At 35.3% G+C, this 19,245-nt stretch overlaps 1 protein-coding gene across 2 annotated transcripts in view; it reads left to right on the forward strand.

Moving 5' to 3' along the window:
* The window catches only part of LOC306845188 (ras-related protein Rab-6B), an 82,654-nt gene that overhangs the window by 40,977 nt on the left and 22,432 nt on the right, over window positions 1-19,245 (forward strand). Inside the window, exons 3-5 of one of the 2 annotated variants that reach the window (XM_079377838.1) lie at window positions 8,274-8,327; window positions 8,678-8,804; window positions 10,077-10,188. In XM_079377838.1, the coding sequence (XP_079233964.1) occupies window positions 8,274-8,327; window positions 8,678-8,804; window positions 10,077-10,188 (293 nt within the window). The remainder of the gene's footprint in view (window positions 1-8,273; window positions 8,328-8,677; window positions 8,805-10,076; window positions 10,189-19,245) is intronic. The other variant, XM_079377839.1, reaches the window with a different exon arrangement.

Here is a 19,245-nt window from a genome sequence, read left to right on the forward strand (position 1 = left end):
GCTCTTGAGACCTTCGCTCTTCATTAGAAGGGGCTGAACAGTCAGCTGTATTAAACACACGCTACATGTTTCACTGGGGCTTTAAGTCATCCAGAAAATGCCGCAATGACACTTTCTGCCCTGGTTCTAGCATAGTTCTTCAATTTTAAGTGAGCCGAGGGAATAAGGAACATCATCAAACTTGGCAACTTTATCGTATAATTGATTTGAATACAGATAAAGTGGGGGTAAGAAACAGAGCAATGAATTTAGAAGAGTATTAAGTGAACGAAAAACAAATGAAGCAGAGACTGACTGCCTGTTAGATATTCAGCTTGATTTGCTGAGTTTGTGGTTGTTTTGCTGTGATGGCCGTTTGGCTGCAGATAGAGTGAGATTTGGACATGCTACTCAAGGTCCAGCGGGAGAGCTGTGCTGCACCGCCTGACTGAGCTGCCACTCAACACGGGGCACTGGAGTGTGACTGTTTTCTGCTCAGCACAACCAGGGAGCAGAGAAGACAGAGGATCTGGTTCAAAAACTAGTGAGCTGCCTCTGTAGACAGCAACATAGGCACACTCTTGATATGAGGGCTACTCTAAAAAGTAAGCAACTTTGTTTTTTCCAAATTCTAGGACAGCATTACATGTGTCTTTTGTAGCGAATGCAGTCTCATAATGCATTTCGACAAGCTTGTGTGGAATTTTTTTTTTGATCATAATAATTTTGCACTGGAACATATTGATAAAAATTATTTCTACATTATTTCACCTTATTCAGGGTAGCGGTATATTGAATTATTGCCAGGAAGGAAAACGAGGCTGTGAGGGATAGAAGTACAGTGTGTTCAATGGATTGTTCTGTTGCTTAACAACATACTGATTTTTCAGCTTACAAAAAGTATTTCTGAGAAAAAAAAACAACCTTTCAGTAGACAAAAATTCCATGAAACCATTTTGAAAGTTGAGAAAATTACATGATCTAGGACCTGTATTCATTGTTTTGTTTTCACAGCCTTGTTTTCAGCTGTGTTAAATTCAAAATGGAGTTTAAACGTAATTAAGGTCTATATGTCACATTCCAAATCTGTCATTGAGATTCAGTTAGAATGCATAGTAGGTAACTGCCTACATAGGCAGTAGCCAACAAGGCAGCACACTAGGATTTGGAAAAGGTCCAGAGAGAGAAAATTAAATGACAAAATGCTCCTGTGGGATTCTTTTTTTAGAAGCAGCAGCATGAGACAATACTTCCCCTCTCATTACCATATTTTGTCCCAACTATATTTTCAATAATGCTATAAACTATAATCACAACAACAACAAAAAATACATTTTGTAACTTTTTTTTCCATTTAGAGACAATTTATTAAAACTCTGCTGTATGGAGGTTAATCTTTAAATACACATTGTCATATAAAGTCAGTAATATTAGTCTCACAAATATATAATTTTTTAAATTCCTTTAAAGGGATAGTTCACCCAAAAATGAAAATTCTGTCGTTAATTACTCACCCTCATGTCGTTCCAAACCCATTAGACCTTCGTTCATCTTCAGAACACAAATTAAGATTTTACACATTATTTACACATAATTACATAATTACACATAATTAATTTGATTAAATCCGAGAGCTTTCTGACCCTCCATAGACAGCAACACAACTACCACGTTCAAGGCCCAGAAACGTAGTAAGGACATCGTTAAAATAGTCCATGTGACATCAATGGTTCAACCTTAATTTTACAAAGCTATACGAAAATACTTTTTGTGCATCGTGGTACGCACGCACATAGAAGACTGAAATGGGAGAGATGAAATTGTTGAATAAAATCATTATTTTTGTTTTCTTTGAGCGAAAAAGTATTCTCATAGCTTCAAAAATTACGGTTGAACCACTAATGCCACATGGACTATTTTAACGAGACCCTTACTTACCTTTATGGGCCTTAAACATGGTGGTATTTCATAATCTCGGATTTCATAAAAAATATCTTAATCTTACGGATTTGGAACAATGGGAGGGTGAGTAATTAATGACAGAATTTTCATTATTGGGTGATCTATCCCTTTAAAAAGGACAAATAATACAATATAAGTTCTGAGTTCATTTTGAGTTGGATTTGGTAATTATTTGTAAGCGAGGCAAGATTAATTTCAAACAACCCTCTAATGGATAAGTCTGTCAAACTGATCACTTGTGATTTATTTTGTCCGATTCATTATAAAAAACAATTCATAAGAGTCAGTCTTTAGTAAATCATACTACACAGATCACACTGTATGTTGTGTGCTATCATTGAGAACAACTTAATAGAAATAGAATTATAGCCTTTGAATAGCTGTGCATGAATTCCTGCAACAAATTCACACGCCTTTCCTAGTAAGTAAAGTACTAGTAACATAAAAAAAGACCTAAATATACTGAGATTTACAAGATGGTTGACTCCACTAGTTAAGATTTATACAGTAGCATCTGTTCTTGCTTTATTGAAGTTGTCTTCAATAAATAGATAAACAAGCCCAGATGCTTCTTCTTACCTGACATTCTATGACTTGGATCACTAAAAAACCATCAACCATCATACCATCATCTTGTCTTGTCTTGCCAGGAAGATGATTAATGGTTAGTGCACCGTTGTTATTTCCGCCCCTCCCCTACGTAGCCTTGAGAATCCTGTCACATATTGAAGGCAATGAATGTAGTTGTATAATGTAAACACGTTAAAGCCTTCCTGATATTGACCAGATGCCCCAACATTAGCCCATGCGATCGCTTAACGTGTCTCAGATTGTTCATCAGGCCGACTGAATGACGTCATCCCTTCAGGTCCCGCATTGAGCTGTTACATTCCAATCAATATGCCTTAATGAAATGCTTTAGACCACTGCATGTCATTTGTCTTCAGGGTACAGGGGTATCGATGCCAAACGGGCAATTCGCCAAGGTCTAAAACTACAGATAAATACCAACTCAGTCATAGGCCTAGATTTGATTCTGTAGAATTTGACAAATGTTCATCTACAGGTCAGCTTTCCATTCTTCGTAATGTGATTTGGAGGCTTTGACTGTACAATCTCAGTCAGACAGGCACTTTGTATGCAGCTAAGCTCCCAGCATGCTTTGAGTCTGCTCACCTGGGGCATGTTGCATTCTTAAAATTTATGCTTTGATTAAATGCAAATAGAAAGATAAACAGATAAACAGGATTTGGCCTGACATTCACTCAAGGTGGTGCTTTGTGGAGCAGATTAGTGTGGCTAATTTCTCTTCTGGTGGAGTTTTAATTGGCGTTCGATTCCAATCAAACTCCTGCCACCCTCCCTAGGGGCCCTGGAAACTGGTGTACTTTGTCTAAAGGCATGTGCCGTCTGCTGTGCGATATCGGCTATGATGGATGCTTTTTCATAATGTTTTAGATTTGTATGTTCATTATAGTCTATATTCATGCTAATATTCTTAATAGGCATAATTCAGGTCACCGACTGTCTGACAGTATTGTCTGAGCAGTGTATTGGAGGTCTATGTAAAGACTTATAATTAGCTTCTTCCTCATTTGATACCTCAAGCAACAACTTTTGTTTGTGTGCTTGTCACAGTTTTATTTGCCAGTTACACTTTATTTATTGGAATTTTAGTAGTTACAGGAATTCAATTTCCCTTTTCTTATCTGAACACCTTTTTCCTCTGAGGCTTTTGAGGAGTTGTGCTGGAAACCACACTGTGTTTTAAAGCTGATGTGTGTGAAGCTTAATAATTAAAAATGTTTATGAATAATTCATTCTGGATCTCTTTGTGCGAGCACTCCTCTAGCTGTGCAAGTTTCTATATTTAACATCGGCGTCACTTTTTTTTCTCTCTCTCTTTCTCGCCTTCTTTCCTTGAAAAGCTCAACACCTTTTGGGTTTTCATCTTGACACGGGAGGTTTCTTTTTTATTTTTGTCACAGAAATCCCTTTTAATATGTATGTTTTGAAGCCTGCACGAAGCATAAACCAGAATTTAGTTTTTCCATAATTTTAACACAGAAGAAAACATTTTGAAAAATGTTGGGAGTCCGAATAATATGGGACCCCATTGACTTGCATTGCATGAAAAAAGCCATTTTTCAAAAGATCTTACACAGAAGAAAGAATATCATACAATTTTGGAACAACATGAGGTTCTCATAATATGGTTCATAGAGGTTTTTCTCTTTTTGATAACTTGTACATTTATAAGTCATTTTTGACCGATTTCTTAAAAGAACCAGTTCATATGAGTCACTGGTTAATGAATCAGACTCTAATGAAAAGCAATAGCAACCAGAGTTGTCTTCATTTTATTTTGCAGCACCCAGCTCTTTTCATCTCTCTTTACATTCAATTTTGACAGCAATTTGAATAAAATATAATTTCTTTTCACTAGATTCAGTGGAGGCGGTAAATAGCAGTGCAGGAATCACTGGAATAAGCTAAGAAAAGCACATTATATGCCTCATGTGTAATATAAAAAATAGTGTCTGAAACGTTAGCTTAAAATTTGATATATTAAATTGAAGGTTATTTTTAATTCACAATGATTTATTATCTCTTTTATGTTCCGAAAGTAGAGCAAGAGAGAGAGAAAGAGAAACCCACACTGAAACTTAAAACAGAAGAAAAAGAAACAGAGTGGCAGGGTGAAAGAGCTCACTGCTCCTGTTTTGAAGACAGCACAGTGGGCTGGCATCGCTACAGAAACAGATGCGTGATCATGATGCTGATGACCAGCTGTGTGCAAATGAATTGAGGGACAAACTGTTGTTTTTAGTCTCACATATCATAAGTTGTAGATTCACAAACACATGACATTGTGATTTGTATGAAACTGTCAATTAATAGTCCAGATACTAGACTAACCAGGATTTGTCACAGCACTTATATGTGACCCTGGACCTCAAATCCAGTCTTAAGTCGCTGGGGTATATTTGTAGCAATAGTCAAAAATGCATTGTGTGGGTCAAAATGATTGATTTTTCTTTTATGCCAAAAATCATTAGGATATTAAGTAAAGATCATGTTCCATGAAGATATCTTGTAAATTTCCTACCATAAATATATCAAACCTTCATTTTTGATTAGTAATATGCATTGCTAAGAACTTCATTTGGACAACTTTAAAGGTGATTTTCTCAATATTTTGATTTTTTGCACCCTCAGATTCCAGATTTTCAAATAGTTGTATCTCAGCCAAATATTGTCCTATCCTAACAAGGATTGTAATTGTAGAGTAAAACCTAAAAATATAGTTCTGATGTGCAGAACAAGATTGAGCATCACAAAATAGAAAGTGGCTGTAAGAAAAGAGTTAAAGCATTGAAAATCCCCATTTCCACCATCAGGGTAATAATTAAGAGGTTCCAATCAACTAAAGATGTTAAAAATCTGCCTGGAAGAGGACATGTCTATACCGTCATAATGCACGGTGAGGAGGAGTGTTTGAGTGGCCAAAGACTCTCCAAGGATCACAGCTGTAGAATTGTAGAGATTAGTTGAATCTTGGGGTCAGAAACCTAAAAAAATATATATATCACACATCCCCTATATCACCACATATTGTTCGGGAGGGTTTCAAGGAAAATTCTCCTCACTCATCCAAAAACAAACTCCAGCTAATTCAGTTGTCAGACACGACTGGAACTTCAAATAGCACTGGCTTCTATGGTCAGATGAAACTGAAAAAATAGCTTTTTGGCAGCAAACCCACCAGACGAGTTTAGTACAAACAGGGATAAAAAAAAGTACCCCATGTCGATGGTTAAATATACTGCTGGATCTTTAATGTCGTGGGCCTGTTTTTCTGCCAGAGGTCCTGAACATCTTGTTCAGATGCATGGCATCATGGATTCTATCAAATACCAACAGATAAAAAAATCTAAACCTGACTGCCTCTTTTAGAAATCTTATAATGGGCCGTGTTTGGATCTTCCACCAGGACAACAATCCAAAACAAACATCAAAATAAACACAAAAATGCGTCACTGAGCACAAAATTAATCTTTTACCATGGCTGTCCCAGTCGCTGACCTGAACCCTACAGAAAATGAGTGAGGTGAACTGAAGAGAAGTATTAACATGGAGCTGTGAATCTGAAGGATCTGGAGAGATTCTGTATGAAGAAAATGGTCTCTGATCTCTTATCAGGTGTTCTCCAAACTCTTCAGGCATTATAGGAGAAAACTCAGAGCTGTTACTCTGGGAAAAGGACATTACAATAATTGGGTGCCAATAATTGTGACCAACATGAACCAGAGAAAGCATTTATGTCACAATGAGATTTTCCCCCCACTTTCAAATGTTTTACTTCAATGATAGGTTGGAATTTTATGATTTTTTTTAATGAAAGATCAAAAGGATAAACAATGCAGATTTATTTTCACAGCCGCCTTTGCTCATATTTACCAAGGGTGCCAATATTAGTGGAGGGCACTGTATATACATTACACTCAAATGAAGCTATATACAGTATAGCCTTCTATATAGCATATCTCAATTGCTTGTATCATTGCAAAATGTAAGCTATATTATCGCCCAGCTCTAATCAGCTAAATGTGACTATGGCATTAAGGGAATAAGATATTATAAATATTAACATCTTGATAAATTTTTTGAAACCGTTTGCATTGTGAAAATTGCTATGCAAATAAATTTGATTTGGCTAATAAATATCTAATCTGAAATAAATTGCAACGAATCTTTGAATGTTTATTTGAAACATTGCATTTAATAAGATTCATTCTTGAGGCTTGGCTCTTCAGTGGTGGCTAGTTGTCCTTATCTGCTCTTTTGTGCCATAGAAATGTTACACTTATCACAATCAAACTGAATCACACACAGAAAGGCCAGTCCTCTGTACTGCAGACATCCATGATGTTTTCCTCAGATCTCACTGATCTATGGACCCCTATCGATCCAGCAGCTGCCCACAGGGAGCTAAAACTGAGGAGACCAGGAGCCATCCAGATAAAAGCACAAAACACCTCCGTAAAATGCATCTGGATTAATAAACAACAAATTTAGCATAATAGTGTATATACCATTTATGCAAATGTCCACCCAAGCATATGTAATCTCTGCATAGTTGGCTTTTTTTTTTTTTTTTTTTGCAAATTGAACAGAGGATTTTAAAAACGTGGTGCATGTTGAATTCAACAGACACACTCAAAAAGCAATTTACAGCAATCACTGGTTTTACAAATGTAATCGACACAATCGACTGCACTCTTATTGCAATAAAAGCACCAGTGGAGAATGAATTAGCTTTCAACGACAGAAGGCACTTTCATTCTATAGGTGTTCAAGTAATCTCACCAATGCAGATGTGAGGTGGCCTGAGCCAGTGCATCATTTTATCTTACAATAATGTTGGCAGCCCATCTCTACATTTAAATTCTATGTGGTGATTGGTTGAGAATATCAAGTAAAACACAAATATTAAAACACAAACAAGCATTAAGGAAATCAGAGGGTCTGTTGTGGGATTTATTCAGAATTATTTGGTGACTATTATGTTTTTCATGTAGGAATTTTATTCCTACAAAATTAAGTTATTAGCAAAATGTTGAGTACCAAAAATGACAAAATACCTTATTTTTATACCTTATAATTTGTCCAAATGGCTACGCACACACACACACACACACACACACACACATAAGATAAATTCAATTAATTGAAAAAATGAAACCCTAAAATGTTAAATCAGTCACTTTACATGCTACAAGTTATTATATGCAACACAAATTACAATCAGCAGGTTTAAAGTATGAAAAAAATATATTAAGATTTCCTTATCATTAAAGTGTCATTAAGTTGTTAGTGTTTTTAAAAATTAACCTTAAGGGAGCATTAGATAATACCAAAAGTATAAATAAATGTAAAAAATAAGAGAAATAAACATTCAGAATTGCTATTAATATACAAGATTAGCAAATTTTGTGTAATATAGACAACAGTGAAATACTTCATATTGGCAGATACCCAATATGGTACAGTGAACAGACATACATTTAACTCGTATGTGTATAATATATCATAAAGAGAGGCAGGTCCCAGAACAGAGTGATCATGTATAGCAGTTATTACCATCATCAAACTGACAGGCAGAACGTAACGGCTGTCTGTTTTAATCTAGACAGCATCTTCTGATTCTCGGGACGATATCTAGAACGCCTTTAGATTTGCAACTTGCCTGAAAACAGCCATATTTCCACTCAATTTCAGCATCTGATTTCATTTTGTTCTTACATAATGTTTTCCTTCTGTCATAACAGGCGACAATTGGAATCGACTTCCTGTCAAAAACCATGTATTTGGAGGACAGAACGGTAAGCAGTCTAGCATGTTCTAATACAGCAGTACAGCAGTGTTTTTTATTCCATGTCAAAAGAGAAGAGTTTTAATGAACCATATTGAATCTCCAAAGCTTTTTTATTATACCAGCTGAATTCCTGACAGTTTTAGTATATGGCTGGAAGCTCATGTATCAAGAAAATAGATCGTATCCTCTAGAGATGTCTGGAGTTTATAACCCAGAAATGATTCCATGACCTTCAGCAGAGCAGTTTGCTGTGGTTTTATAAGGTCATATTGATCAAGCTCCTAGCTTGGCTCTGCACGTGTTTATGTAATTGTGTCTATATGTGTGTTTGAGAGGCTGAATAATTTGACTGTTCAGTTGGGGGTCTCTGACTTGCAGGTTCGATTGCAGTTGTGGGACACAGCAGGCCAGGAACGTTTCAGGAGCCTCATTCCGAGCTATATAAGAGACTCCACCGTAGCTGTGGTGGTGTATGACATCACAAGTGAGTGTAACTTTAATGATCAAACATCCTTTAGCTCTGAAATATATTACCAAGAGCCAAAAAATCAAAGCGGTTAACATGATTACAGCTGCCCGATTTGTCAATTTGAGATGTGATCAGTGATTATTTTCTGTCAGTAAAGGTCTAGCCTTGTTTAACACTATAACCAGATAGATTCAACCCCAAATATATAAGAAGCAGCTGTAGGTTATTTTTCATAATAAAAAGATGACAGTTTTATTGTTCGTAAGCCCCACTGTGACTTTTAGAGACCGAGTTAGCGGTGCGCACAGCTTTGTTGGTATAAACAGGAAACACAAAGCTTGATTTTATTGGTAAAGCAGCCAAAGTCAGTTTCACCTTGAAGCAGAAGCAGGTTCACGGAAGTCAGGCTGCACATAAACAGGTATAACTGCCATAATAAAACCTTATTGAATATTTCAACAATATGACAATAGCACACAGTGGTGCACAATATCTGGAATATATTCACTGCATTTTGTAAGAAGGTAAGAAATTATATATGCTCAACCCCATATACATTTAATAATAATAAAAATATATAAAATAAAAAAAATTCAACTTAAAAATGTTTAAAATAATTTACCCTCCAACCAAGGTATTAATGGAAATAGTGATGATATTATCAACACAAATTATAAATATGTTTCGGCTGTTGATTAGTTAAATAAATACCTGATTAATTTCACAGGTTTCTCTAATTAACTGCACTTAATGTTTAAATTTGTTGAAATATAAATATTTTCATGTATAATATACTGTACAGATTAATGTGGAAACAACATAAAGATATTATTTTAATATAATTCAATATTTTATTTATAAATTTTATTGCATATTTTTACTAAGTACTATGAGTGAAGGGCAGTATCACTGATACTGATGCTTCATTAAAATGGATTTTTTTCCCCCTCAATTTCTGGGCATAAAAGTAGCAATTATAGCCATTTAACATTACAATGTAGTATTCTAGCCTAAACTGCAGATTATCAGATTGTTTTTAATTAAACTTTTATTAACAATTATGGAATATTAAAAATATTAAGGTGAACTTAAAACAATACTTAAAAATATTCAGAAGGGTACAGGTGGATCATTCTCTTTCTCTTTCGCTTTACGGAATGGCACACAAATAATTTTTAATACATTAAAAATATTAATTGTAGAATTGTAGAATCCAAAATCTAGATTATTTCAGTATTTGCCCTACAAAGTAGTTACCACCTTCTGTCTCTGTTTTTCTTTATATAGATGTGAATTCATTCCAGCAAACTTCCAAATGGATCGATGATGTGAGAACGGAGAGAGGAAGTGATGTCATCATCATGCTGGTGGGCAATAAAACAGATCTGGCAGATAAGAGGTGAGTTGTCTCACTCTCAATCTTTCTCACATGCTTTTATTATTAAGCTGCTTAACAAGGCTGCTTCACTCACCAGCGTGTGAATCGAAGCTGACAGTTTCATTAAAGAGATTCTCTGAAAAACCAAAAGGAAGCCTTATTCTCACTTCAGATTTGTGGGAATGCAGGATGACGGATAACTTGAAAACAAACCGTATTTGTGTGAAAGATAAGAGGTAAAGAAAGCAATGCAAAAATAACACATTGTTCAGAGAAGGTTTGCCCTAAAATGATCTCTCCCTGAGAGTGTTGGATGGTAACTAAGTCAATGTAGTGATGCTTTACTACACTAACTAGTATTAACTTACAATTAAGTTTTAAAATAACAAGCTACCCCCCCCCCCAACCTGTTACAATATAGTGTGGCAGAATGCTACATTACTGTTATATATTTGTGCACATGGCTGAGTGAGTTGAGTGTATATAGTGTTGAGAAGTATAATTATTCTTAGTGAATTGATTCGTTGGGATGGTTCATTTAAATTATTCACCTTCTCCATTTAAGATTTTAAGCTTTTCATCACTGCTATTGACTCAATTATATGGTATAATTTGGCGTTCTGTATTTAGTGGGAATATATTCAATACCATGCAAAAGTGTGGGGTCAGCAAGATTTTTTTTTTTTTACTTTTATTCAGCAAGGATTCATTAAATTGATCAAAAGTGACAATAAAGACATTTCTGTTTCAAATCAATGCTGTTCTTCTGAAATTTATATTCATCTTGAAAGAATCCTGGAAAAAAGTACCACAGTTTTTACAAAAATAAGAAGCATGATACTTTTAACATTGGTGATGAGAAATGTTTCTTAAGCATCAAATCAACATATAGGAATGATTTCTGAAGGATAATTTAACTGTGCCATCAAAGGAATAAATTGCATTTTAAAATATATTCAAATAGAAATCAAGTCATTTTAAACTGTAATGATATTTCAAAATATGACTATTTTACTGTATTCGGAAACATTCCAAAATCTTGCTGACCTCAAAAGTTTGAATGGTCATGTATGTTCAAGTTAATATTGTTACACTATTTGAAATCTCAGATAAATATTACTCTGACTGAAAAAAATAAATCACATAGTTGCTTTTTTCTTTTGTATTTAAAAAATATTTCCCCCTTGAATAGTTTCAGTGTAATAAGTTACTTTTTGTTGTTGTTTAGATCATTACTATTTTTAAATAACTTGACTGTAATGTAAATTACCAGCAGCTTGTAAAATTTTAAGGCAACCAGGTTCAGCAGATTTTGAGTTCTCAAGTTATTTTTGTAGGAGATTCTCAACTTTTTGTAGTATAAACTTAAAACAAGTTGAGAGAACTCAAAAATCTGCTGAAGCTGGTTGCCTTAAATTTTAAGTTGGCTCAACTTCTTTTTTTTTTTTTACAGTGTAGCTAACAGATCAGAAAAATATGCCATCAAACAAATTAAACTTCTGTAAGAAATGGGCATTTCATGCTTCACTTACTCAGTCCTTCAGAGACGTGGGAGCTCAGGGATAAAATGCAGCTCAGTCTCTCTCTCTTTTGTCGTTTTCCTCTCTCTCTAACTGTGTCCCAGAGGGAGGTCAATGTTTTCCTCTCTTTTTGTTCAATAATAACTTGCCTCTATAGTTTTCATCCTCCATTGAACCTCCTGAGCAAAGAGCAGGTTATCCATACTAATTCACAGCTCTCGGTCTTAAGAGACTTTGAAACAACAAAACAATTTTTAGAAACAGAACAGTTTTTTAGAAGCAAGAGCAGTTATGGCAGTAAACCTGAGAACTTGATTGTTTATCTGTTTGCAGATACCACTTGGTCTGACAATTTGTTATCTAATGCAGTGTGGCTTTTGAGGCGACTCTTTATTGCCTTTATTTGAAACAGTAATATTGTGAATATTACAAATTAAAATTATTAAATGTAATTTATTACTGGTATGGCAAAGCTGAATTATCAGAAGCCATTACTCTAGTCTGCAGGTCACTTTATCGTAAATCCTTCAGAAATCATTCTAATATGCAGATTTGGTGTTTAAGTAAACTTTCTTTTATCATTGCATTTTACTATAATGTATTTATATGATATAGAGCCATTTGCAATTCTAGTTAGATCCTAACTACTTAGATCCTGTCATTGTGTATGTACTTAAAGGAAAACGCCACCGTTTTTCCATATTCAAATATGTTCTTCCTTCAACTTAGACGAGTTGATACGCACCTCTCCTGTCTCAGTGCGTGCACTCAATCACTGTATCGAGCGGCGCAACTATGCTAGCATTTAGCTTAGCACCATTCATTCCTTAGGATCCAAACAGGGATGAATCCACCAAACAGAAGCCACCAAACACTTCCATGTTTTCCCTATTTAAAGACAGTTACAGTAATATCATCACTCCTGAGGTCGAAGTGCGGAGGGGGAGTTTTCAGGAGAGATGATATTACTGCGCCGAGGTCGAAGTGCTGCGAAGTGCTCTTCCGCCATACATTATAGTTAGCATTTTTATCCGCTTAGAAAATCGCCACGTTTTATTTTGTGTCACCATACTTCCTCGTGTAACTCATGTAACTGTCTTTTAATAGGGAAAACATGGAAGTGTTTGGTGGCTTCTAAATTAATCCCTGTTTGGATCCTAAGGAATGAATGGTGCTAAGCTAAACGCTAGCATAGTGGCGCCGCTCGATACAGTGATTGAGTGCACGCACTGAGACAGGAGATGTATGTATCAACTCATCTAAGTTGAGGGAAGAACATATTAGAATATGGAAAAAAGGTGGTGTTTTCCTTTAAAGTTTAATCTAGATGATCTGTTATATGAAGAATGTTTCTAATAATGCATGTGGTCAAGAGTGCATTTATTTAAAGCTTAAATGTGTCACTTTGTAATGCATATGTTTCACAATATATTTTTTGTTCATGAGGTCAGAGAGTAAACATGTCACTTAGCAGGAAATATGTTTTTGAAAGAAACTCTGATTGTTTGTAATAAGTCACCATGGGGATCAATAAGGCATGCTGAGGTAGAGCTGAACTCTTTGTATTGTAAGGTGTTTTAATATGAGCGTTTATGCAGGATTTGTTTCCCTGACGACTGAAGGAATGTGTCAGGTGGAGGGGGCTGCAGGAACAGAGTAACAGGCTCATAATGGAGGCAGTTACAGTAGTTCTGTGCTAAGATGAAACACCCATCAGCTCTCATTATCTCAGCCTGTACATTTAGTTCATTTTGTAAATTGAGTTTAGTATGCTTTGTTTGACATCTCATTGCCTATCAAGAATTAGGTTAATTTGGTTCAAAGGTGACATTCACCTTTTTTATGCAACATCAGCGTGCCCTTTCGTCCTGAGTTCTCTGACGGGCAGTTATTGTCCAGTCCAACTACAGAGTCTCTCACTGCTCTCTAACACAAACTGAGACACAATCTGCACAGCCTGTTTCTGAGCTACCAAACATTTTCAAGCATTTTCGAGCATTTTAAAGGGAAAGTTCACCCAGAAAACTAAAATTGTTTATCAGTGATTCGCACCCATATTTGTTTTTTTAGACTATAAGACTTATTCCTTCTATAGACTTTTGGTAAATTTTGGTAACACTTTAGTATAGGGACCAATTCTCACTATTAACTAGTTGCTTATTAGCATACCTATTATTAACATATTGGCTGTTTATTGGTGCTTATAAAGGACATATTCTGCATGACCATATTCTACATCCCTAAACCTACCCAATACGTAAACTTAACAAAACTATTAATAAGCAGCAAATTAGGAGTTTATTGAGGCAAAAGTTGTAGTTAATGGTTTGTTAATAACGAGAATTGGACCTTAAAATAAAGTGTGACCAAAATTTTTAATACAAAGAAATGTTAAGACATCAAATAAATCAAAATTATTAAAGATTCTGCACTATTTCTTCATTACTAATCAAATGTAGACATGATCATGTGATCTTTTTTGTAAACGATCAGATTTTCCTTCCATTGAAACAGAATAGAATACAATAGAATGGAATGGAATAGAACAGAACAGAATAGAATACATACACCCACCGGCCACTTTATTAGGTACACCTGTTCAATTGCTTGGTAACACAAATTGCTAATCAGCCAATTACATGGCAGCAACTCAATGCATTTAGGCATCTAGATGTGGTGAAGACGACTTGCTGAAGTTCAAACCGAGCATCAGAATGGGGAAGAAAGGGGATTTAAATGACTTTGAACGTGGAATGGTTGTTGGTGCCAGACGGGCTGGTCTCTATTTAAAAAACTGCTGATCTACTGGGATTTTCACGCACAACCGTCTCTAGGGTTTACAGAGAATGGTCCGAAAAAGAGAAAATATCCAGTGAGTGGCAGTTGTGGGCAATACGGTGTGAAAATACAGTTTTATCAAAAATATATATTTTAATATTTCATAGATTTGCATTGTGTAAAAATAAATGTTTAAAATTTCTCATGACTTCTGTTGTAACATAGTTGAATTTTGCCTATCGAATGAGACTAGATTTAGGCTGTTTGACATTACTAGATAAGACTGGCTTTAGAGCAGTAGATGATACTGAATTAGTTGTTGTGAAGACAGACACTGTGGGATTTGTATAACGGTGGCACGATGCCCTGGAGAGGATTAAAGTGTTTGCGCCCTGCAGAAAGTGCCATGTAGTTTTTGTGCCAGAGGAAGTGAAAGGTTTAGCAGGGCCTAGCATCTTGGACATTAGTTCCGTTAAATATGAATGCTATGACGTTAGACATACTGTACTACTACTCAGGGCTCGCAAAATCGCTAGCCCGACGTCCCGGGGCTATTGCGTTTTCCAGTCGGTCTACCAAAATATATCACTGCCCTGCCCAACGGGCTACCTTAAATACAGGGCTCCCAGGCAGTGTTCCCTCTAAACTGAGCGCACTCTTCTTCCACCGCGGCCGCGCACAAAAAAATTAATATGCCTCGTGCACACAAAAATGAGTTGGGAAGCCATTTGATTGAATGCCGCCAGTAAAAGGGAAAGAGTAGCAATGCTCGGGCAAACCGCTATAGAGCTGATGTCACGAGTTAGGACCGGTGAATGCGGTTTACAGGTTTCATAGAGAACGATGCACCAAATGAGTCGCTGTAGAAACTGAATACTTCAATGGTCGAAGTGCGCTCAACACGAGAGCCAACGCAAACGCAATGACATGTGAAATAAAACGTCCTCATGTATTAAAGGAGAGTGGCTTGATTAAGTGCTGGAAATAGCGGAGGATGGGCAAAGAACGGTAACAAAACTCTGAGACATACAGTCACACACAAGAGTATTGTACAAACTGTACTTCATAACGATGTTTAGACAGCTATAGAAAAATTCATGTTCATGTTTTTTTTTTTTTATTTAACTTACAGATCTCAGCTTAAGTTTTGCTTCAGTTTCTATTCTATTCTATTCTATTCTATTCTATTCTATCAGTTTAAATAGTTTTGATAATATATGTTAGGCCTATATTATAGACTCAAAAACAAGATCAGTTATTTATCAGGTTTTTGACTTTGAGTCTCTTGCTCATCAAAGCTGTATTCATTTAAAAAATACAGGAAAAACTGTGATATAGTGAAATATTATTGTAATTTCTAATATTGGTTTCCTATTTTAATACCTATGCTTTAAAATAGCATTTATTCCTGTGATCATTTTCAGCATCATTACTCCAGCCTTCAGTGTCCCATGATCCTTCAGATATCATTATAATATGCTGATTTATTATCAGTGTTGAAACTGTTGTGCTGCTTCATATTTTTTTCTTTGATTAATAAAAAGTTTAAAAGAATAGCATTTATTCAAAATAGAAATATTTTCTAACAATAGAAGTCTTTACTATCAATTTTATCCATTTAACACATCCTTGCTGAATAAAGCTTATTTAACTTTCTTTAAACTTTTTTAAAGTATCTTTAAAAAAGAAAGAAAAAAATTCTGACCCCCAAAAGTTTGAATAGTTTATATTGCAACACAAAATCTCTATTTTGACTAAACACTGTTCTTTTTAACTTTATTTTTTTTAAATATCACAGGTCCCAAAAAAATATTATTTTTATAATATTAAACCCGTATTAAACAAATAAAAAAGCAGTACAACTGTTTCCAACATTGATTAAAAATCTGCATATTAGAATGATTTCTAAAGGATCATGTGACTCTGAAAATACTGCTTTGCTTCACAGGAATTAATTACATTTTAAAGTATATTAAAATAGAAAACATTTATTTGAAATTGCAATAATATTTCACAATATTATTTTGTCAAATAATATTCAGTATTTTTTTTATCAAATAGATACAGCCTTGATGAGCAAAATAAACCTCTTTAAAAAAACTTTATTGATCCAAATTTTTGAACTGCAGTGTATTGCCCAAAAGAGAAAAGTTTTGCTGAGCAAGAAAAAAAAAATTAGAGGGAACATTGCTCCCACGGGTCCTTAAATTTGATACAACTAAATTGAAGAGTTTTTAAGGCCTTAGACAGTTTTAAAAACGTTAAATGGTGTAAGAAATAAATTTTCAAATTGCCTTAAATAGATTTTTAAGAATTCTGCAGATACCTTGTAAATAGTAAAATAAAACTCTTTCCTTGATATTCGTTGATATTTGTGTATTGAAAATGTTTTTGATTGACATTTATGGTATTTATTTTATTTGGTCTAGTTAAATTAATTTTCGGACTACCAAAATCTGAGGAGTACCTGCCCGAAGGGCTACCATGGATTTTGAAATTTTGCGAGCCCTGCTACTGGTGACAATGTGCTGTTAACTTCACGTGCACCTTATAATACGGTATTAGTAGTGTTCTATAGATGCTCTTTGCCAACTGCTCCTGTTGTGATTCTGGATCTACAATCACGATTGGACGACTGAGGCAGTTATACGACTGGAGGCGGATCCTCTGCCACAGTGTAATCAGTGAGTGTCTCTGCGCACAGGAAAGATATTAAAAACCTTGGGTCAGACTGTTGCCATGGCACCCAGTAATAAATCAGGAGTGAGCAACCTGTCAGAACATTTGCTGCGGTATGTGTGTATATATAATTTATATAATTTTGAATATACATGCAATATATGCACACATATCACATACAGTATTTAGATACACACTGTACATCACATGCTGTATTTAGTATATGTATATAATTCATTAATTCTGGAAATTAGTTTGATTTTTGACAATGAATGAAATGTTATGACAAAATACGAGGTAGTTTAGATTTTGCACAATTTCTAGGTCACTAATCAAATCTAAGCAAATTATTATTGACTATGTTAACTACAAAAAGTGAGATTTCCTTACTTCCATTTAAATTCAAAATATAAATATGTAAATTCTAATATAATTTAATGTATATGAATTTCTGTCCAGAGGATGCTTGCTCTCTCAGAGGAACAGATGGTACTACGCTCTTCCAGACACCCTACTTGATGTCAGCTGAGATTACCTACCCTTGAGCCAATAACAAACGAAAAGAGACGTGTTCAACCCAACGTATACTGTACATTAATCTAAAGTGTCAAACACAATCAATTTACTATCCACTTGAAAAAAAAAAAAAACGTGTTATGTAGAAAAGCATGGGTTTGACAGCAAATATTTGACAGACACATTAATCAACTATTTCAAGGTCCAGATGTACCGTATGTACAGACAGCAGTACTGAATGCTTTTTCGCCATTTTATAGAGTTAGAGATAAAAGCAAATGACTTAGTGAAGTGAGGACTCCTGAATGTAATCACAATAACTTTTTCAATGTAGTCAGATATGAACTCAGTGACGCATGCATGCTAAACCTGCATGTGCTGTTTCTGTGAGCCTAAGATAGCACCGGATAAAACATTTATGACCAGAAGATTCAGCAGAGAAGGCAGGAAATTAAGGCTGACAAGTCATTCTGCTCTATCAGCATTTATAACTTGTGCTACACGTCCTCTTCTTAATCCCATCATTCTTTTTGTGACATGAATATCAAAATATTTAGCTTGTGGCTACTGAGGGACTTCAAAAGCACATTCATCAGACAGAGACAGACTTCAGGGTCAGGTTTGGAGTCCTTGCTTTGATTTCCTGAAGTCACTTATTTTATTTAGATGTAAAGAAAAAAAAAGGTGTCTCTTACATTTTATCAGTTTTTCTGCTGTCACCCTTTGCCTTCCCTGAGGGTTTTGATTGAAAAGTGAAAAGCAGTTTCACACTCTTTAAAAGAAAAGGGCTCAAAAACACATCTGTGCTGTTTGGAGGGACTTTGATCATGAAACAAAACCACATCAAACCATATCTGATGTTCATATCCATCAAGTTCTTTAATTGTCATAGTTGCTTTGAAAAAAGAAAACTACCTTCATACTGTAGTTCTGCCATGGATGAATAGAGGACTGCATCTCTGAAGAGACCATGTTATCTCTGCGACAGAAGTCAAGGTGGCAATAGAATAAAAGTGGCAATAGAATAAAAATTCTTGAAGCTCATAATAAATCAGATTTAATTTATTTGTGTATATATTCAGGATCTTCTTTTTATAATTTTTAGTTTTCTTATTTAACACAATAATGACTTTAAATGATCTTTTGGGGTAATTTCTCAGCCAAATTTGATATGCAATTAATTCAATTAACTAAGGGCAAGGAAGTGAAGGGAAAGGAAGGACGTGATGTGTGGCTAAGTATGGTGAGCCATACTCGGAATTTGTGCTCTGCATTTAACCCCTCCAAGTGCACACACAGCAGTGAGTAGTGAATAAACACACACACCATGAACACACACCCAGAGCAGTGGGCAGCCATTTATGCTGCGGCGCCCGGGGAGCAGTTGGGTGTTTGGTGCCTTGCTCAAGGGTCTCACCTCAGTCGTGGTATTGAGGGTGGAGAGAGTGCTGGACATTCACTCCCCCCACCTACAATCCCTGCCAGACCTGAGACTCGAACCCACCTACCTTAATCGCCATATTGTGTAATTAATAATAAATAAATACTGTAAGAATCGACCACTGAAAACCATATTTGTTTAAAA

Source organism: Barbus barbus (genome assembly GCF_936440315.1).
Source record: "Barbus barbus genome assembly, chromosome: 25".
NCBI classification, from domain to species: domain Eukaryota; kingdom Metazoa; phylum Chordata; class Actinopteri; order Cypriniformes; family Cyprinidae; genus Barbus; species Barbus barbus.